Source organism: Xyrauchen texanus, chromosome 10, assembly GCF_025860055.1.
Source record: "Xyrauchen texanus isolate HMW12.3.18 chromosome 10, RBS_HiC_50CHRs, whole genome shotgun sequence".
NCBI lineage: Eukaryota > Metazoa > Chordata > Actinopteri > Cypriniformes > Catostomidae > Xyrauchen > Xyrauchen texanus.
Window position 1 is genome coordinate 1000500 of NC_068285.1, and position 22378 is coordinate 1022877.

The 22378-nt window shown below is 40.7% G+C and overlaps 1 protein-coding gene across 4 annotated transcripts in view; it reads right to left on the reverse strand.

The window, feature by feature from the left end:
• The window catches only part of LOC127650635 (NACHT, LRR and PYD domains-containing protein 3-like), a 106026-nt gene extending 91074 nt beyond the window's left edge, over positions 1–14952 (reverse strand). For 3 of the 4 annotated variants that reach the window (XM_052136196.1, XM_052136197.1, XM_052136198.1), the window contains exons 1-4: positions 14826–14952; positions 13969–14179; positions 13470–13550; positions 10187–10303 (exon numbers count right to left, since the gene is read on the reverse strand). In XM_052136196.1, coding sequence (XP_051992156.1) covers positions 10187–10303; positions 13470–13522 — 170 coding nt within the window. In that variant the 5' untranslated portion in view covers positions 13523–13550; positions 13969–14179; positions 14826–14952. The remainder of the gene's footprint in view (positions 1–10186; positions 10304–13469; positions 13551–13968; positions 14180–14825) is intronic. The other variant, XM_052136195.1, reaches the window with a different exon arrangement.
• Between the last annotated feature and the right edge of the window lie 7426 nt (positions 14953–22378).

Consider the following 22378-nt stretch of genomic DNA (forward strand, 5'->3'; position numbering starts at 1 on the left):
ATAAACAGAGCAGAACTTCTGATAACTGCTGTGGGCTGTTTATGTCTCTGTCCGTGATGTCGACATGCCTATCCTGATTCAGCTTGGTTTCCCCATGTGCAGATGCTGCTCCACATACACAATATAGTGAGACTGATCCAAAGAGGACCGTTACATTGGTGCCGTGACTGTGTCATTGAGTGAGTGGACATCTGCCTGCCGGACCGCTGTAGCTGTGGCTTTGTTTGGACATCGTGGACTGTGTTTTCCTGAAGTGGACATCTCTGTATTATCCTTTGCACGTTGAAAAGGACTCTAACTCTGCTCTGATTATTTTTTTTTATTATTTTTGAGTCAGGTTTCCCTTGTTAGTTGATCTGTTTTGTTTTTTCCTTTCTGCTATTATTGTTTTAGAGTGTAGTCATAATGAGCGACACTGAACTCTATTCGCCGGCTCGTACTCCAGCTTCTGTTGGTAGGGGGAGGGGTGTACTACAGATACCTGCTTCCTTTCTTGATAGTCCTGTTGTGGGCAGTAACGTTGCATTAGGAGCGAATAGGGTTGACTTTTCAACTGATCCCCCTGACATTACTGATATGCGTCACCCACATAGGCAACCAGTCACTAGTTCAACACCACACACTGAAAATGTTGCCCCTGACTTGTTAGATCAAGTAGGCTCAATTGCTCAAATGATTGGAGAGCAGATAGCCGACAGTATTATATCTCGGCTTAACCCACCTAGCCTGGGGTCAGACACACACAGCAACCTGCATACTGGCAGTACCGCTTTGGCTCGACCTTCCAACACTATGGATCTATCCCAGGCTCACTTGGTCACACACAGGAACGTCAAAGAGCCTCCTTCCTTCAGAGGGGATGGATCTGATTCAGTTGACATTGAGGAGTGGGAAGACCTGATGAGGGCCTTTGTTAAGAAGGGAAACATGCATACTGCCGAACATGTTGAGGAGATACTTGTTCACCTGCGGGGCAGAGCAAAAGACGTAGTAAAATTTTGGATTAGGAACAGCGAGTCTGACACCCAAACCAGCCCCAATGCTATTTACAGTCTGCTACGTAAGCATTTCAGTCGCAGTCAGTACTCACCAGTTCCCTCTCTGACTTTTACACCACTTTGCCTAATGAGAATGAAGAGCCTTACGATTACTGGTTGAGGCTAAACAAAGCAGCAGATGTAGCCTCTGAATGCTTGAGTGAGCAAGGCAAATCATTTGATAATCCAGGAACAGAGATTGCACACATGTTCATCCGCCATTGTCCCAGTAAAGATTTGGCTCTGACCTTTCGATCTAAGTCCATTGACAAGTGGTCAGCCCATGAAGTGCAAGCTGTGTTAAATGCCCATAAATCAGAGTCCAGCTTCAAACCTGCTAGTTCGACATGTTGTGTTAGGACTGATAAGGCAAATGTTTGCAAAGTTGATGTTAATGCAACCTCTGTCGCTTGCCATGACTCTGGATTACAGCAGTGTGGATCTACAGACCAGGCTAATCTAGAGAGAGTGATCGACATGCTGGAGAAAGTTTTAATTCGCAATTCATGCGTACGACAGCCTAACTCAGGTCGACGCAATGCCAGACTCCCAAGATTTGATGGCTTAGATGCCTTACCTTGTGCTATCTGTAACGATGGAGCTCACTCTGCCCTAGTCCACTGCCGTGAGCATCGCCTGTGTTTTCAGTGCCTGTCACCCGGCCATTCCCGACGCAACTGTCCTGTGTCACGGGCTACTCTACCTCCGTCTAATCAGGGAAACTAACAGATCTGCGCGAGGGGGAGGGCAGTGTAGATATAATTAGTCAGCCTCCCATTTGTGATACTGAGGATTATGAGTCTGTATACGAGGTACAAAAAAGTATTGCCCCTTCTGACAAGACAAGTTATTTTTCAATCCTTACAGCACGTCCCTGTGACTGACAGTCTGTTCTATACTCCTGTGTCTGTAGAAAATGGCCCAACGCTGAAAGCACTGATTGACAGCGGCTCTATGGCATGCACCATAAGCGAAGCAGCTGAAGCTAACCTGTCGAAAGCCAATCCTAACTTGATGAAGATTTCAGCAGATAATGTCGTTGTTGTTGGATGTGGAGGTCACAGAGTTACCCCCAAAGGGATATATGATGTCACAGTCTCCGATTATTAATGTAAAATGACGATCCCTGTTTTGGTTGTGCCTGGTCAGACAGAAGAACTGATTCTTGGCAGCAATGCCATCAAACCGCTGTTGACTTTACTGAGGACCACCGTCGGCTACTGGAAGTTGATGACCATGCCAAGCGGAGATGGGATGAATGAATCCTTCCAGTTTTTGTCATTACTCTCTAACACAGATAGGTGGAAAGGTGATATTGTGCCAGACAAAGTGGGTACAGCCAAACTTACAGGCAGTGTAACATTGCAGCCACAGAGTGAATATCTAGTTTGGGGTAAACTCCCTAGCAAGGCCATGGTGTCTGTGGGTAGTACCGTAGTCATAGAGCCCACTCAGTCTAACTCCAGGCCTAAACAGATCTTGGTCGGCCGAGTCATAGCACCCCTATTTGGTGATGGCTTAGTTCCAGTTAAATTAGTTAACCCCACTAATCGCCCTGTGACAATGAGAAGGAATGCAAAAATTGCTGATGTGTCCCCATGCATTGCAGTGGAGGATTTCCCAGAGGTTGAAAGTGTCCAGTGTAACGTCCAGTCTAGTGCCCAGTCCTGTCACGTCCCCAAACAACCTCTACAGTCAGAAGAGGAGTTGACCACCATTCTGAGGGACCTGGGATTGAACGATTTAGACCTAAGTGCATGTGAAGTGTCTCTCAAGTGGAAGAACAAACTGCTCAACATCATCACAGCACATGAGTCTATATTCTCGAGGAACAAGATGGACTGTGGTCTGGCAAAAGATTTTGTTCACAGGATCCGTCTGGTTGACGACAAACCGCTTCGTCTACCTTATCGCGAGGATACCACCAAGTCACTATGAGAAGCTGCGGACAGCCCTGAATGACATGGAGGAGAGTGGCATAATAAGACAGTCTAACAGTGAGTACGCATCACCTTTAGTACTTGTGTGGAAGAAAAATGGCGACCCCAGGATCTGTAATGATTTCAGATGGCTCAACGCCAGGACAGTAAAAGATGCTCATCCTCTCCCACATCAGTCGGATGCACTTGCTGCTCTAGGTGGAAATGCTTTCTTCTCCACCATGGACTTGACATCCGGTTTTTACAATGTGCCACTACATGAGGAAGACAAAAAGTATACAGCATTCTCATCACCATTCGGACTCCACGAATACAATCGCATGCCCCAAGGCCTCACAAACAGTCCCGCTACATTTATGCGGATGATGTCGATTTTCGGTGACAAGAACTTCACCAGTCTGTTGTGTTACCTTGACGATCTTTTGGTCTTTGCTCCAACAGAGCAGCTTGCACTCGACCGGCTGGAGATGGTGTTTTCCAGGTTGAAGACCCACAATTTGAAGCTCTCACCAAAGAAATGTAATTTTCTGAGAAGGTCTGTGAAATTCCTGGGCCACATTGTAGGTGAAGACGGAGTCTGTACTGACCCTGAGAAAGTTCAGGCCATCACTGATGTGCAAGTGTCTGATTTAATGGACTCCGATGGCGTCACTCCTTGTCCTAAGAAAATCAGATCATTTTTGGGTATGGTGTTGTATTATCAACATTTTATTGAGCGATGTTCAGCCAAGGCGAAGCCCCTGTTTAAGCTCATCTCTCAGCCAGACACGCAGTGCTTTAAAAAGAGAGGGAGACATCCTAAAAAGAAAGTTGTAAATGTTAAACTCACACAATCAGACTGGACTGAAGAATGCAAATGTGCATTTGAGACTTTAAAGCATGACTTGCTTACAAGTGTAACATTAGCTCACCCTGATTTTGATGACCATTTCATATTAGCTGTGGATGCGTCTTTCGATGGGTTGGGAGCAGTACTCTCACAGATCCCCAGAGGAAGTGACATGGCGAGGCCGGTGGCTTTTGCGAGCAAGACACTTTCACACTCCCAGATGAACTACCCCGCGCACAGGCTTGAGTTTTTAGCCTTAAAATGGGCAGTATGTGACAAATTCCATTACTGGTTGAAAGGGCGTCATTTTACAGCTTGGACTGACAACAACCCGCTCACATACATACTCACCAAACCAAGACTCGATGCATGTGAACAGCGTTGGGTAGCGAAGCTGGCATCCTATAGTTTCGATCTGAAGTATGTGCCAGGGGCTAAGAATGTAGTGGCAGATGCACTCAGCAGGGAGCCTTTTGTCCAGTCTAGTGTCAGTCATCGCCTTGTGACTGAGCCATACCATGCTTTGTTAAATCAACTGAATGGTGTAATGGATGAAACAGTTCAAGACGCTTTCAGATTCACAAACAACTGTCAATTTGTGAACACAGATATTGAACCAAGCTCTGATCTCTCTCACCCACTCTCCCAGGGCAAGTTAACATCTCATGAAATCTCCGCCCTCTTGGATGCACACTGCTCTGGCGGGACAAGCCGTGTAATGGGGACGGGAGTCATCCCTCATCTGGAGAAAAGGATGGTGCCACTGCTCTGCCTAAAAGCACCCTTCTGACTATGCAGGAGCAGGACAGCACCGTGAGTAGAGTGGTTTATTATGTCCAGAGACACAAGAGACCTGACAAACGTGAGCTTACAAAGGAGCCTCGTAGTGTAATCAAGCTGCTCAAGCACTGGAACAAACTCAAACTGCAAGATGGAATGCTATTTAAAGTGAAAAGAGATCACAACATGAACAACAAGCTCTACCAGTTCATTGTACCAGGTTGCCTGAAACAACAAGTGCTTCATGGCATACATGATGCTGCAGGTCACCAAGGACGCTCACGCACACTCTCACTGGCCAGACACAGGTTTTTTTGGACAGGCATGGCGCATGATATTGTGCATTATGTCAGAAACTGCCAGCGTTGTATTGTTGGTAAGGCGCCGGAGCCTCATGCCCGTGCTCCTCTGGAGAACATTCACACCACAGAGCCCATGGAATTGATTTGCATTGATTTCTGGACAGCAGAGCAGGGAGACAACAAATCTGTTGATGTTCTCGTGGTGACGGATCATTTCACCAAGATGGCCTTTGCTTTTCCTTGTAGGAACCAGTCAGCGAAACAAGTGGCTCGCCGCTTATGGGATGATATTTTCTGCATATATGGTTTCCCAAAGCGTGTGCATTCTGACCAGGGGCTAATTTCGAGAGTAAGCTCATCAAGGAACTGTTGGATATGGCTGGGATAAAGAAATCGCACACTACCCCTTACCACCCAATGGGTAACGGGATCACAGAGCGTTTCAACAGAACCTTGGGGAACATGATCAGAGCCTTACCCCCAAGTCCAAAGCAAAGTGGCCCCAGTCATTAAGAGTGCTGACATTCTGTTATAATTGCACTGTCCACGAAACAACAGGTTTCGCACCCTTTTACCTCATGTTTGGGAGGATCCCCAGACTCCCGATTGATGTAATGTTCCAACATGCTCTGAAGAATGATCATGTCGTTACCTATTCAGAGTTCGTGTCCCACCTCAAAAGAGACCTGAGTGAGGCAGCAGAGGTTGCTCAGAGGCACAGTTCAGCTGAACAGGCTCGTCATGCCAAGCTCTACGACCGCAAGGTAAAAGGTTCTCCATTGACTGTTGGTGACAGGGTTTTGTTGGCAAACAGAGGTGAAAGAGGGAAACGTAAAGTTGCAGACAAATGGGAGTCAATTCCTTACGAAGTGTTGTCAGTAAGATCAGCAATCAATGTCTATCGTGTGAAGGACACAGTCACTGGCAAAGAAAAAAAACTGTTCACCGAAACCTACTCCTTCCTGTTAATTTCCTGTTGAGAGACAATGATGCTGACCTGTTGTCTGATTCCCTGTCAGTTTGTGCTGGAACTGATCATGGTGATGCTCTGCCACATGACTTACTTGACAGTGATGAAAAAACATTGCAGTGGATTTTGCAATCTGGAAAGAATGCTGGACCTGATGAAGTTGTTGTCGACTTACCCAGTTCATCCAACGCAGAAGAGAATACTCATGTGGATGATGTGGTCGAAGATAGTCATTTATGTACTGGCCGGGACAGTGATACAAGCCAGTCATCATTCCTGGACGATCAGTCTGCCCACAGTCACCCCATACAGCTCCCCACAGATTCACCAGCTGATGCACACTCACATGTTCCCAGTAGTGTAGACTCAGAATCAGTTGAGCCTGTAATTTGCACCCAGCCAAAGCGAGTATTCCCTGACATGACTATGACTCGGACTGGTAGGGTCATTAAACCTCCAAAGAGATTAATTTGTGAGATGAATGACCAGGTTGTGGAAGATTCAAGGTCTTCAGTTAGTTCTTTTGTTACTTTTGTGAAAAATGTTTTTGCAGTATAGCCTGAGACTTTATAATGTACATTTGAGTAATTGTGTTCAAGAGTGTAGACAGATACTCCATTTTTCTCTGGAGTTATTTTTCTTGAGCTGTGTCAATTAGGAGAGGTGTAAACGGCATCTCTTGTGTCTCTGTTAAGGTTTAAGCTTTGGTACCAGCCTACCCTTGCATATCTCTGTAGGAGAAGTTTTGTAACTGACTATTACGCAGTAGCGCTCAATGTAATCCAATTTTTTTTTCTCTTCTTTCTTCTGTTTTTGGATGCGCTTCCCTGATTTAGCAGAAATTTAGGGGGGTGTATGTAACGGGTTCTATATGGGTTCTTTTAAATTGCTGCATAAATGGGGACAGCGCCCTCTGCTGGTGTCATTTTCACATTGCACTGTGGCGTTAAAAATACCGATTTCTGGGTAATCCACAGCAGAACTTCTGATAACTGCTGTGGTAAGTCGCATGTTAAACACTGCAGAGACAATATTAGCCAAAATGCTCTAAAGCCCTTCACACAATATTTTGTTTTACTGTATTTTTGTTGTGATGTAAATTAGAGATGAATGCCGTTTGTTTGGCGTCGAGTGAGTCATTAGTTTTATGGCTTTTAATGCTATTCCTCCATCTGACTTAATGTGCGTTGTGTAGGGCTGTTTATGTCTCTGTCCGTGATGTCGACATGCCTATCCTGATTCAGCTTGGTTTCCCCATGTGCAGATGCTGCTCCACATACACAATATAGTGAGACTGATCCAAAGAGGACCGTTACATAAGCTCGGACGTTATCGGTTCTGCTGTCGGTACTGGAGAAATTAAGAAAATACATTTATTATTGCTATAAAGAGAAAGTTATTTTATCTCATCAGCCATTTCTATGTATAATAATATGAAACCATTTGACTGATGCAATTTAGCTATTCGCAGTCAGAGAGAGAGATCTCGTGCACAGCGAGCACAACACGAGCCCTGCTTAATGAGTGACAGAACTAAACATTAAAACATAGCCTGGATTAGATCTGTGATTATTAGTCTGATTTTATTTTAGATTTCGCCTTCCAAAGATTATAAAAAAAATATTTATACATAAACCGCATTCTGTCTAGCACAACTTCCTTCCCTTCACAGCGGTGCACTGACATTTCTCCCTAAAACTCAAACTTATCGTCAGAATCAGCACGATCGGTGATTGTTGTAAAATGCAGTCTAGCTACTGTTGCTAAACTGCGGGACGCGTTTAATAATAAAAAGAGCGCAAGAGATACCGTTCCCAAGGCGGCGCGCGCTCCGAAACAGACCGCAACGAGACAAGCAAAGTATAGGCTACTTTGGGTTTCATGTGCGCGTCTAAACGATCAACTATACACAAAAATGTCAAAACGACCGGCTTGGAGATTCACTTAAACACAGTTTATGTCTAAAATGGACGTAGTTATGGAAATAGTTGGGAGAAAATATGCTGCATCAGGAGCCTATTAGACTCGGTCTTAAAGGGGAAGCAGTCTAATAAACATGCTGACGATTGAGCCATTACTGCGAATCAAACAACAAAAGGCAAAGAGAAAATCACTTACAGCTCTTGAATGAATAACTTCTGCATTAATAAGCATTAATCTATGATAAACTATGCAGTGTTATTTTACAATTGATTACTATATTAGATTTATTTTTAGACCACACCTGAACAGTAATGTTAGTAGACCTTCCTGAAATTAAATCACTGTGCCTATATAACGTTTATCTTTGTTTAAAAATATATATATATAAAACAAAAAGAACCGTTAAGAATACCGTTAAAGTACCGGAGCGATAAGCAGTATCGGTAAGATAGTAATACCATTAAAACCTTAACGATACCCATCCCTAGTTACGTCTGTGCTTCTCTTGGATGCTCTGAATATTGGATTACGTGTCTGGATTGCACCTTAATTAAAGCTGCATTTGGATCTCAACCTTCGTGTCTCGGAGCAGTTCGTAACACCTGCTTTGTTTATTTAATATATTTGTTATACATTATTTATACAATATGTTTTTACATTATACATTTTTAATTTAAGTGTACAAGTGCAGATTGGTCAAGTGTTCAATAAATGTATTTGTTGAGAAATGTTGTCTATCTTAAGTAATTATTTGTGTTACATTGTATCTTTCAAATAAAAGGTTCAAATAATAGGTTAAAAACAAGCACATATCGGCCAAAATAAATCGGCAGCATTAATCTGGATTTCAAAAGATCGGCATTGGCCTGAAAAAAACAATACCGGTCGACCTCTAGGTCACAGTATGATAGATATGCATAGATTGATTTGTGGGGAAAGGCTTTTGATGCTTTAACACTCTGCAGTGCTGAAGTCTCTTTAATGACGGATAATCAAAGTATTGAATGTTTTGTTAATGTAACGAACCCCGCTCCTTCGGTTCGCCCCGCTCCCTCGAGCTCACACGCTCGTTCTGCTTCCTCGGGCTCACATGCCCGCTCCCAATCACCAGAGTATTGAATACACCTGCACTCGTCTCAATCACCCCTTCATTGTATACACCTGCACTCGTCCCATCACCTAGTTATTCGTTTCACCTGCACCGCTCGTTTGTTCCCCTATATTTATCACGACCCTTTCGTCTCACTCCTGTTGGTTATTGTTTAGTTACCCCTTCGCTTTGCCAGCTCTAGTGTTCCCCTAGCTCCCCTGTTTATTCTACCTGTTAGTATTACTCGCTATTCTGATTCTGATTACCCGGCTTCGACCTTACGCTTTCCTCGACCACTCTATTTGTAGATTTGCCCCTTTGCCTTGTCCTGATTCCCCGGCTTCGACCTTACGCTCCCCTTGACTACTCTTCTTCTGGATTTGCCCTTTTGTACTTTTGCCTGCTCTGTAATAAAAGCAGTTTTCTTTTACATTGTGACTGTCTCTTCTTGTGCGGGTTACAGTTAAAATTCAGAAGAGTTACTGTTATGTTGAAGTTTTGAAGATTACCATTTTGGTGAAAAGTGGAGCTTCATCTTATGCTTGAGCTATGATTTTAGGACAGGTACATGTGGTACATGATATGTATTGATTTCTTTATTGGACAATTTCTGTGCTAACCAGAACATAGTTAATAATCTGCAATCGTAAGTGTTTCCCAACAGCATGTATTTCAAATACTCAAATTCACTGTATAGTATATGAAGAACTTAGAGCTCGATAGATTAGATAAATAGGTAGATTGATTGATTAAAAAATGGGGTTTAACTGGGGTTTCTTTGACCTGTCCAATTTTGTTGAGTTTATCCAATTCAATTAGGTTCCCTCACATAAAGTATAAAGTAGAGTTTGTTTTAATCAAACCAAACCTGCCAAGTGTCATATTTTGGTAGAAGATCCCTCAGACCCCGCTGCTTTGGCTGTCTCTGGGCTCAAAATACAGTTTAGTCGAAGTTTAGTAGTTTAGACTATTTTGTCTGTTTAAGATTTTTTTTTCTGCCAACTTGGATATTCAAAAATATGCAAATATTAATGTATATTGTGATAAATATTGATCTTGAACGATGTGAAAAAGAATATTGTGATAATATTTTTGGCCATATCGCCCAGCCCTACCCTCATATAAAATATTTGAGTTGCGATTACACATTTAAACATGTGGAATCACAGTCCACAACTGAATCAAGTACATCACAAAAAAAAACAACTAATTGACCTATCCAGACAAGAAAAGAGATAAGAGTTCATATAGTTGATTTTCTTTAACATAAAAATAATCTACAGTATCTCTATCTATCTTGACAAACATGTCGTACCTCAGACTAGTTGATGTGTGTTCACCCTTAAAATGTAATGGCTTATCCATAGACGCGTCACTCTTCATGGACACACAGCTGGACTCCGGTGAGTCTGATCTCTTCATATGGAGTTGTCTTAAACAGAAAAGAGACAAGAGTTAATTTAAACTTCATGCAAACAATTAAATTCTTCTTCTAACAACAGTTGTGCATATGACAACACGATGAGTGGTGTTTGAAGAATAGCATCAGATTTATAGAGTATTGGATGGGTTTTTGGGGTAGACCCGTCCCTCTAAAAGGAGATGGACATCATCCCACTAAGGAATGTGCCGCTCCCCTCTCTAGTGATTTGGCTCATAGTCTTAATAGTGTTAGAGTGGGTTGCACCAATATGAATCATTCATAAACTTAGATTAAATGAAGGTTAATCTGATAATTCTGTTAAAACTTGTTTAAAATACATTAGGGTTACACTTTAATTACATTTAATGTTGATTTAAATTTCACAGTTAATCTAGATTAACTTTAATGTTGTTGCTCCATTACTGTAAACACTGATTTAAATAATTTAGGTGGTTTAAATAAAACAAACTGACCACAATTAAAGATGAATGACTGGGTAAGCAAACAGTGGATGTGCCATCAGCCCGCTGATTGTATTGATTGCAGGAGGAGGCAGACAAGGAGTTTGGATCTACGTGCGAGTTTTAATTGAACAACGGTGGAAATAAACAGACATGAACAAATGAAACAACCACGACGGGCAAACTGAAACTAAAACATGAAAACAATGAAGGAACACGGACTGGATTAACACGGCACGATAAACAGGGCAAGACAGGCAGCAGATCAAACATGGGAACATCAAAACAGTGGGAACAACGAACACCAAGGTAATGGAGGAACAGGCAGGGTTTAAATACACAGACACATGAGGATTAAACGAGAATCAGGTGTGACAGAATGGAACATGGTGACGGTGACACGGAAAACACGGGGCAGACAACCAGGGATCGTAACACTGATAGACATTTATTCTATTATTACAAGCGACAGGTGATCATTATTGCTCCCCTCCTCTCTAATACTCGCTTCAGTCAGCAGCGTAAACTCTTTATTTCTGGCCATATAATAGTGGAACTGAAGGGAGGGAAGATGGTCGAGCAGAGATTTGCACATCTTGATTCTTTTTGAAAACGCTGTTGCAACATGTTCTCAACCTGGTTGATCGGCCCTGTGCATTAACGATCTACAGCTAGATTCAGAATCCATCATGGCATCATTATTCACAGGTGAAGTTTTTAGTCACAGGTTACAATTTTAATCTCTGATTTTAATAAACCATGATTTAAATTAAGTGGTGCAACACACATCAAATTAAAATAAAACATGGATCGACAAACCATGGATTAGCTTCAAACTCTGCTTAATTTAAAGAAAAAGTTCACCCATAAATGGATATTCTCTCATCATTTAGGGTGTGTTCACATTTGGCAGGTTTGGTTCGATTAAGGGTGTGTTCACACTTGTAGTTAGGTTCTCTTGGTTCTCTTGGTCCAGACCAAAAAAGAAAATGTTACATTTAGTCCTGGTTCACTTAGCGTTCACACTGGCATTTTTAACACCAAACCTAATGATACAAAACCAAAGGCATCAGGAAAAAGTCACAACCTGATTGGACAGCTTTTATGATGTATTTTATTAGACGGAACTTGCCAATCATCCAAAACAATGCTGGGCTTAATGTGCTCGTTATATTTATAAATGTATATATGGTGGGTTTTTTTCACCAGCTGAGCACAAAAGAAGAGTTACGAACAAAAGAGATACCAGCTCCTTGGTGGACGTCTCGCTCCCTGGGTCGTCCGTCTCAGGGACGCTTAGGAGCCTTACGGTTCTTCGTGCAGGCCCATCCTGCAAGGGGCTCTACGCTGGGGCCGAGAACTGGGCTCGGGCTGAGGCGGAGCTGCCTGGGCTTTTGCAGATGCAGGGGGACGCCCCTCGGTGAGCAGACAGGGTGAGCATAAGAACATGAACCATCCACAAACGCTGCCTCAGTGTGATCACTGCCCAGACACGTGAGGTAGCGCCCTTGACCATCAGAAGCAGGAGAGATAACGACTGCATCCAGGAATCACACAAAGATGGAAAGGCATCTTTATAAACATATGTCTTTAAAAAGACGTTCAACATCAATGTGTGTGCTCTATTAGAGAAAATATGCTCTTTAACAGGAATATACACTCTTTTAGCACTGTCGAAGTGCCATGGGGCAAAATCTGCACTCGCCTTGTAGAAGGACAAAAAGCCGCTGGAAATGCGTTGTATATCCAACAGCATACGCTTCTGAAGAGGTGAATGGAACAGCAGTAGTATTCAGCTCACTGATAGTACAACCGCTCGGCTCCGAAGAATAAATCTGAATGGAGTGGGCATTCCAGCTCCTGTTATACCGGCATGTCCAGGGGAGTGGCATGCAAATTCCACTTGCCAATTCTCATTGGCCTTTTCTCAAAGAATGGGAGATGTTCGGGGCTATCAAGAGCAACCCCTAGTGTCACTACATCGACAGAACATTGAATGAGTGACAGAAACGAAATGAGATTTATTATTTTTAGTAGCAGTGGTCACTTAGAGAAAATGACTACATCTCATTTTACTTTGAATTCTTTCCATCTTGAGAATATTTTTGGTTTAGGACAGTGAAAAGCAGCACACTGGAGATTGTAGTTTTCCTGAAGTTTCTCTGTAAAGTTGTGTGCAAACAGTCCCCGAACATGAGACTTCTGAAACAAGCTACAGCTGAAGAGTTTCAAATTTACCTGCCAATAAATGCACAGAATTGATGTACACTATACAATGCAATGTGCTGCTTCCTGAAAAACTGTTTTCACAAGAATTAAATCATCAAATGTACTTTTACAGGAGAAACATACACAAAAATGACCTTTGACCCCAATCCTAAGTAATGTACATTTTAGATTGATGGTTTATTTTAAATTCATCTGAAGAAAATTCTGTTTGTGTCTAAAAATGTTCAGAGAAACACATTTGAGTTTCACCTTCTACATACGACTGACTGTACAGGTTTTTCCAGTTCTGTCTGTGACTGAATCAAACCGGTCTCACTGTCATCTGACTGTAGATCTCACTTTACCCTAAAGCTGTTTTCACAGGTTTATACTTGAGATAATCCAGTCTGTTCTCATTTCTCCTCAGTGTTTTTATACTGTAGTGTTGTGCAGCATATCAGAAATATCTATCAGTGTATTTTATTAAAGCATTGAAATCCTCTGACCTCTTGACCTTCCCTGTGTCTGTCTGTCCACTGAGATCCTTTGTGGAGTCCATGACATCATCTGAACAGTCCACTGAACACCTGTCAACAAACGGGACATCATCTCTATTTGTGACGTGTTTATTTGTTCAATACTGACACATATTTGTTTTTATTTGTCCTCTAGAATATTCCATTAGAAATGAATCAATGAGGTTCAATTGCAGACTGTCAGCTTTTATGACATGTTAAACACCAGCATAAGAGAAAACATCAGAAGACTCAACAGAAGAAAACAAAGCAACGTTTCAAGTCAATAGAAGAAATAACATTTCAGTGCCAAAAAAACTGAACACATACTGACAATTCAGATAAAAGAGCAAAAGTCTCAGTATCTGTTTGTTCTGCTGTGATTAATACTTAGATATCTGTTAGATGTCTTACTGTAGCTGATAGTTTGAAAGGTTTATTATTGTTGTCTTGTGAGTTTTGGTTTGTTTAGCAGCAGTTCAGTACTCACCTGTCAAGAACTGTTGATGTTCCTCTTTACTGACTAGAATATCACCTACAAAATACTTCACAATGAATTTTTTGATTGTTTCAGACGATTCAGTGGAGCAAAAACTGTCAAACTTTTTCTCTGTTTCTCTCGTCGTGTAATTTCCTGCTCGTCACTAAATGGATCCTGTTTTACTAGTTTCACTTTCACCTGTCACCTGAGGAGGAGGAGTCTGAAAGAGACAAACAACATTTAAAGGTGCAGCAGGTGTTTCATGCTCTTAAAGGGATAGTTCAGCCAAAATTACAAATCTGTCATCATTTTCTCAGCCTCATGTTGTTCTAAACTGCTTTAGCGCTGGGTGATATGTAAAAAATATTTGAATGATAATCGCATTTAAAATATCGTGATATCGGATTATATGGTGAACCCCCCTGCTGAGTGTCAGTGAATAATTTAGCTTTAAAAATTACATTAATTTATCGAAACACGAAAAACTTAAAAAGTCATTTCTAAATTCAAATGACACTTTAAATTAAACTAAAAAGTAATTAAAATAGCGATGTGATAAAAACAAATCTTATATATATAGGTGTAGCTGCCTGGTTCAAGAAAGATTGGACTCTTTGACTGATGATTCCCACACTTTATTCACTTGTCCGTCATCACGATTGAAAACACCGTTGGACACCATATTCGTTGAGAATCAACGTAAAAGCTTGTACAAAAGAAACCAAATACCGAAAAATGAATAAAAATCCATCAAAACCAAATAAAGTAAGATTGACTCACACATATTATACAAAGCAAAACAATAAGTAATCATAATACAAATAATATAAATCCAAACAAAGATAACAGGAAGTCCATAATCATACCTTGTTCTCCATTCAAACCAGGAGCTAAATCCTTTTAAACTCCTTGCAAACCGTAAGCCTTTGACACCATGACCATATGTGTATAGGTCTCAATCATATTGAAATGTTTGAACCGTGTGCACGTTATATCCGCTCACGTGAGTGAACTTCAAAATAAAAGACCTCCGTTACCACAACACAAATGAGACTCAAATTAAATATCATACAAAAATTAACAAAACTAAATCATTTAAGAACTATATTATTCGCATATTTTTAAAGCAAACGACATAGTTCTTAACAATAAGCACCTCCCCAAATCCAAACATGTACCGTCTCCATTTGCCATCACGCAAGTATCACGACAGGTGAACAATGACTTATAACCTACAAGCAATCGCACTTCCTGTTGGAAAATGGTCACTATAAAGATTTAAACGATCATGTGTTGGTGAATGGTGAGATTCCTGACCCCTGCTGTAGCACAAAACAGTACATGAGAAAACACCAATAAATAAACTGCAAATTAATAATCATATTTCTATAAGACATTGTTGAGATCTCTTCTGAAACTCTGTTTCAAATATTATTAGAGATAATAGTCTTGTTTCCTGGGTAGGTAAATGGGAATTCTTTAAAGACAAACTTCGTCAACTATCTATTTCTTACAGTAAACAACTAAACAGATGTTATATTTTAGAAGAGATCTCTCATTAAAGAAATAAATGAATGTTCTAACAAATTGAGTTTGACAGAGAATGATACATCACGATTATTATCTCTGCAATCACAATTAGATTCAATGTACATGAGAAAAGCCAGAGGGGCAAACATTAGATCAAGAGATAAATGATGGAAAAAGGGAAAATTCAGCTTATTTTTGTAGGCTGGAGAAAAAGCGTCAGTAAAAAACATTATTAGGCCTAAAACTTGAATCATTAATGGTGTCGAATGTTCTGATGCAACATTAATAGCAAAAGAAATCACCATCTTTTATCAGAACCTGTACTCGTCCTCTTCATTCATTTTAGATCCGAATTCCCTTTTTGAAGAAATTGGTGAATTTGTCCCTGAAATAGATGAACAATTGAAAATGACGTGATGCAGAGTTCACAATTGAAGAGCTTGATTCTGCGGTCATGTGTTTGTCATCAGATAAATCACCTGGTCCAGATGGTTTTACGTCACATTTATATCGTCATTTTTGGGGTTTATTAAGGGAATTTCTTTTTGCAACTTTTCAGGAAATATCTAATAATTCGGTTCTATCTCAATGAGACAAGATTAATCACACTTATTCCCAAACCGGGGAAGGACCCTAGACTGTTGGACAATTTACGACCTATAACTTTGTTAAATAATGACTATAAACTATGAACCCATATATTTAACAATCACTTGAGTCTTGGTTTATCTAAAGTTATTGGGGAGACACAAACTGATTTATTAGAGGCCGATCTATACATAATAATATTCGACTGGTTTTAGACCTGCTAGAGTAAAACAAAGAAACAGAAGATGGGGTTATTTTATTTGTAGATTTCTGTAATGGTGTGAAACATTTATAATTCATCAAACTTTGTTAAATAGATGGGTTGCTTCTCAATCAGATGCAGAGAGAGATTGAGCAAGGGATGATCCACATTTCATTAAGGTGGGGGAGGTTGGAATATTAAATCAACACCAGCATTTAATTTAACAAACAGCGCCCAGCAATTAGTCTTTGTGCTTATCGAACATTATAATAGCACTACTGCCCTGTACTGCATGAGTTTGATTAGAAAGATGTGTTGTGTTCTTTTGTGTTACTGATTTGGTATGAACCCTCTTTCTTCAATCCATGGTATATTCCTCACGTGTTGCAATCTTCAGTTTGCGGGAAGCACTCTGAAGAGAGGTATGTTTCTCCGTTAATGGACAATTCAAACAAGGTTTTAGAGCATATTAAATAGAAGTTATTATGAAATCAGAACAAAATATGGTGGTAATACTGTTGGTGACCCTGTTGTGTGTTAAATAGATGGTTCTTCATGTAGTGATGGCGAGATGAAGCTTCATAAAGCATTGAAGCGTTCCATCCAATTGGTTCACTCATGTGCCGAAGCTTCATGGTGCTTCATTTGCTCTATTGTGCCATCAAGTGGACAATAAATGTAAAACGTGCAGTGTGATTATAATGACACTATGGCTTTGGTGTCTGAAGCATTGAATGAATTAATCAATGATGTTTGTGATGCTTATACATAAAGTATAAACTTTTATATGGTGTCTGTCTTTATGATACAATGACAGGGTCAAAATGAAAAGTGGAAACAAGGGAGAGCGTTGTCATGTGAATGTGCTTGTGTTACTTTATTTATTTATTAGGTGGTGTTGTTGTATCCAAGTTCTTTGGGACACAACAGACACTTCACCTTTTAAAATACCAGAAATAAGAAAGACATTAGAACAAGTAATACCTTGTGTTGCCGCGTTTATTTATATTACACTAGTTATTATTACAATGTAAATACATTATTTGGTGAGATCAGCTCAAAGTGTTCCCAGACAGGGAAAATCTCCTTTTTGCTGGTTCCATCGCAAAAAAGAAGCTTGAATAGATCGCTAACAAACTCGCAAAGTCCCAAGTCCACAAAATGTGAGGGGGAATCCATTGCATTTTGCTGGCCCTTATATTTCAAATAGACCGCCAAACCGCGAACCACTTCCTGAAGCAGTCACGTGGTACAGGCGGCTCGCGAGGCTTCAAACGTCACCACATACGTCACCGACACAAGCCTCGATACGCGCTTCACAGAAATCATCCCGGATTACTCGACACACGCTTCGAAGCCTCGATACGGGAGGACACATCACTATCTTCATGTTTAATATAGTACATAAACTGTATTGCTTTAAACGTGCAATTGTGTCATATTTCTATGAACTGTTTACATTTTAAGTATCAGTTAATGCCCTGTGTTGGTTTTCATGGGTGTGAGGATGCTTGTTAATGTTGATTTGGGTTTCACTTAATTTCATTTTGATGAGAAGAGTGGTTAATCTGTCTGCACCGAGTGAAATGCGCGCCAGTAATCAGCGGTGCATTTTGGGTAATGTAGTTCATGACTTAAGCATGTTTTGTTTGTTAAGAAGAAGCTGAAACTGAATTGTTTCTTTGATATTGTAAGTTGCCTGCATATTAGAAATATGGGACAATGTACTAACTGAATGATGTATTTGCAGATTGTCAATCCAGAACAGATGTTTGTAACAGTCCCATTTTATGCTTGCAGGTATGAGTTGTTGCATTCATTTTGTCATTATTGTTTTATTAACTTTCAGAATTCATAAATCTTATTAGTTCTACATAAAAAATATGCCTTTGGTGTTATGCATTTTATTAAATGGAACAATTTAAGATACTGTAAAGAAAATACATCTTGTAATATGGAGTTTGCGGGAAGCGCTCTGAAGAGAGATCAATCCAGAACAGATGTTAATCCAGAACAGATGTTTGTAACAGTCCCATTTTATGCTTGCAGTAAACACGCAAAAGTAAAAAGGCATTGCTGGTGTTTCTCTTTATTTGGGGCTGATCCTGTGGTGCATCCAGTGCTCCGCTACATATCTATAAAGGGTCATTCTACGAAAATGGTGGCTTTCCTGTCCCGGCCTTAACCACCAGGAAAAACACTTAAAAGTGTCAGATAACGACACAAAATATCTGTTTTTTGTTTTAATTTAAGTGTTTTATTGTTAATAAAACATATGTAAGACAGTTATATTGAAAAGCAATTTTTTTATATATTGTAGAATACGGTCAGTACCATGAAATTGGCTTGTCCCTCGGGTCAGGAGTCGTTGTTTAGTGACATATTTTGAGTTAAAAAATATATTTTTCTCCCCCTTTAAATGTCATAATACAAATGAAAGAAGTATAGTTATTTAGTGGACTACTTAACTAAAATATCAACTAAATATTATAAATAATTTACAGGGAATAGCTGTCCCTCAATTTCATGTCACTGGTGTTACAATTTATAAAAAACACCACTTTGAAAAAATGCAACATCCTTGCCAACTTCTTCCTGGGTCAAAGGCTCGTTGGAGGCGGAGCTGTTTTGAAAAGCACATGGTGAGTGTTCACTCTCTCTTCATCTTTTAGCAATTTCATAAATAATTTGATAATTTCATGTGAGGACTTAAGATGCGTCACTGGTGTTCTACAGTTTATAGTAAGGGGAAAGGAAATTTGATTAAAATAATTGTTCAAATTGCATGATTAAGTGATTTATTTACAATTTAAGAAGTGTAGTTTGAGCTACTGTGGCCGCCATCTTAGATATCCCATCTTGTCTGCAAATTTGTCACTGGTGTTATCGTCACTGGTGTTACTGTTGCTGCTGGTAACACCAGTGACATGATGATAACACCAGTGACAATCAATAACACCACTAACATTTTTCTCAACATAAGATTTCATAAAAGCCTTAACAATTATATTAATAAAGACTTATTAGCATTTTATTACTGTTTCAATATTGTACAAACATAATATGGCTTTCCTTTTGACAGATATGGTGAAATTAAGTGCTGCTGAAAGGCAAAAACTCTACAGGCAGCGCAGGGACGCTGACCCAGACCGCAGAGCAGCCTATCTTAACCAGAAACACCAGACTTATTTAAAGGATCTAGAGAGTCAAAAAAGAAAGCGAGTGAAGGATCTCACAGAAAGGGAAAAAAGACAGGAGCAAAGTAAATGGCGGGTCAGACAGGCAAAACACAGAGAGAGAATTAGAGCAGAAAAGACAGTGTTGACCCCCCCATCCACTCCAGACAGTCAACGCAGTACTGCAAGGTCAGAATTTAAGACAATGTGTCTGTAGGAAGACAAAAGTACTTATCCACTAGACTGCTTACACAGTAAGGAAACCAATATGTCATTTTGTAATTTGGGTGAACTATCCCTTGAAGTAGGCCTACACAATATTTGTCACATGGCACAATAATTGATATATACTGTTTTAACAAGCTGCATAGTTTTGTGTACAGGCATGACAGAAATAGAGTAAGATTTCATGGTTGTATTATGTTGCATGCATCTCACATTGGAAATCGAATACAATTTTATATATTACATCTTTATGCTTTACAGACAACGAATCCAAGGGCGGAGAGTGCGCAGGAGAGAAGTACAGATAAGCCGAAGAAAATGTCAGGAGTTGCAAGAGAAGTTAGAAAAGCACAAAAGACTATACCACAAATACAAGAAACGTTGTCACCGTTTGCAGGGTAAAAATCAAGACCTTGAAAGTCCAAGAACGAAGACGAGAAGCACTCTACAAGACTGTCCTGCCTCTTCATCAATAAGAAGAACTCTAAACTTCCATTATGCTCTCTTGGGGGATCTAAGAGCAAAGTACAAAGCAGCCAAAGCAGACAAAGCCAAACAGGTGGTTGTAAATATACTGACAGGAAAGCTGATAAAGAAATACAAATTCAAAAAGTTGTGCCAGCAGATGATTGGTTTTTCAAACAAAGCCTGGAAGCCACAAAACAGAGCTCGGCAAACAAGCTTGGCCGAAATAAACAAGAGAGCTGTAGGACAGTTCTACCTAAGAGATGATGTCAGCAGGCAAACCCCTGGCAAGAAAAACACTATCACACTAAGAAAAATTAAGAAACAGAGGAGGCTCCTTTGTGATTCCCAGAAAAATCTCCACAGGAAATTTGTTGCTGAGCATGGGCAAAACATTTCATATGCCTTCTTCTGCAGGTTGAGACCCTTTTGGGTGGTGACACCGAAGGAGAGAGACCGAGAAACTTGCCAGTGCAAGACACATGAGAACTTACAGTTTATGGTGGATAAAATGCACAAACTTGGCCTTTCACAGTCCAGCAATCTGGAGGAGATGGCAGATAGCACAGTCTGTAACAATTCAAAGACATGCGCCTATGGTGAATGCCAAGAATGTGAACACTCCACAGTACCACCAGCCAGACAGCAATCCAACAAAGAGGTGTCGCTCACCCAGTGGTGTCTGGAGAAGATAGAGCACAGCAGAGCAAATGAAGAACAACAGAAAAGTAGTTTAATCACTGTGAAGAAGGATATTGCCATAACAGAAGAAGAGCTGGTGACCCAATTCCAAAATAGGCTCTTTACATTCAGGAGACATCTGTTCAACATCAGATGGCAGTACAGCATCTACCGGACTCTGAGGGAAAACCTGACCAATGATTGCCCGATCCATATAGACTTTAGTGAGAACTTCACTTGCAAGTACGCTTCAGAGATCCAGTCAGTTCACTTCGGGGGGTCACACAAGCAAGTGACGCTTCACACTGGTGTCATCTATGTGGGGGAGGAGCCCCCCATCTCCTTCTGCACCATCTCACCCAGCAGAAGGCATGATCCAGCAGCCATATGGGCTCACCTGGACCCCATCCTGGACATGATAAATCACCAGTACCCTGCCGTGCAACATCTTCATTTCTTCAGTGATGGTCCAGCCACACAATATAAACAAAAGGGCAACTTTTACATGGTTTGCACAGAACCTTACAAGAAGGGCTTCCAGGGGACTACGTGGAACTTTTTCGAGGCCAGTCACGGAAAGGGTGCTCCGGATGGAGTGGGGGGTTCATTAAAGAGGTCAGCAGACCTCTTGGTCCGCCACGGGAAAGATATAACGGATGCAATGTCTTTCTATCAGGAGTTGAGAAACTCTGGCAGTCAAATACAGTTGTATTATGTCAGCGAGGAAGAGGTGGAAAGAAAGGCACAGATGATGTCTGGGGTACCTTTGGTAACCATAAAAGGAACCATGCGAATGCACCAGGTTATAAGTATCACACCTGGCATCCTAAAATATAGAGACATAAGTTGTCTCTGCCAAGCATTGGAAGGCGTGTGGGATTGTCCATGTTATGGACTCCAAGAAGTCACCCTCCCGACAATGTTGGCTAATGGCCGTGATCTCTCACCTCCACATCAACCAGGTGTCATCAACCCGGATACCTCAGCTCCACTTCGTCCAGATGTCATCGAGTCTCACCACAGTGGACAGTGGTGCATCGTGAACTACGACGAACAACCATACCCTGGCGTTATACTGGAGGTCGAAGAACATAATGTGAAAGTTAAGTGCATGCACAGGAATGGCGTCAACAAGTTTTACTGGCCAAGCCCAAGAGATGATATCAACTATTATGGAGATGACCAGATTGTTTGTCTGATGCCAGAGCCCCTGCCAGTGAACAAAAGATCAGTTCAGATTGACCACAGTATCTGGAAGTACTTGGAGGAGCACCTGAATGTGTAAAAAGACAAACATATATTCCATACAAAATGTTCGTATCAGCACTGTTGGAAAAACAGATTTAGTTTGCGTTCAATGTTCTAATGTTCTAGTGGATATGATTTATGTTTGTATGACAATGTTGTGTTATGAAAGACACATTTTAGTCAATAGGGTTCATCGTTCGGTCTAAATCCGACCAATAATTATTTGTAATGTAAAATATCACTAATAAATTGATAAAAATTTGTTTGAAATAATCTTAAGTTATGTCATTGTTTTCACATTGCG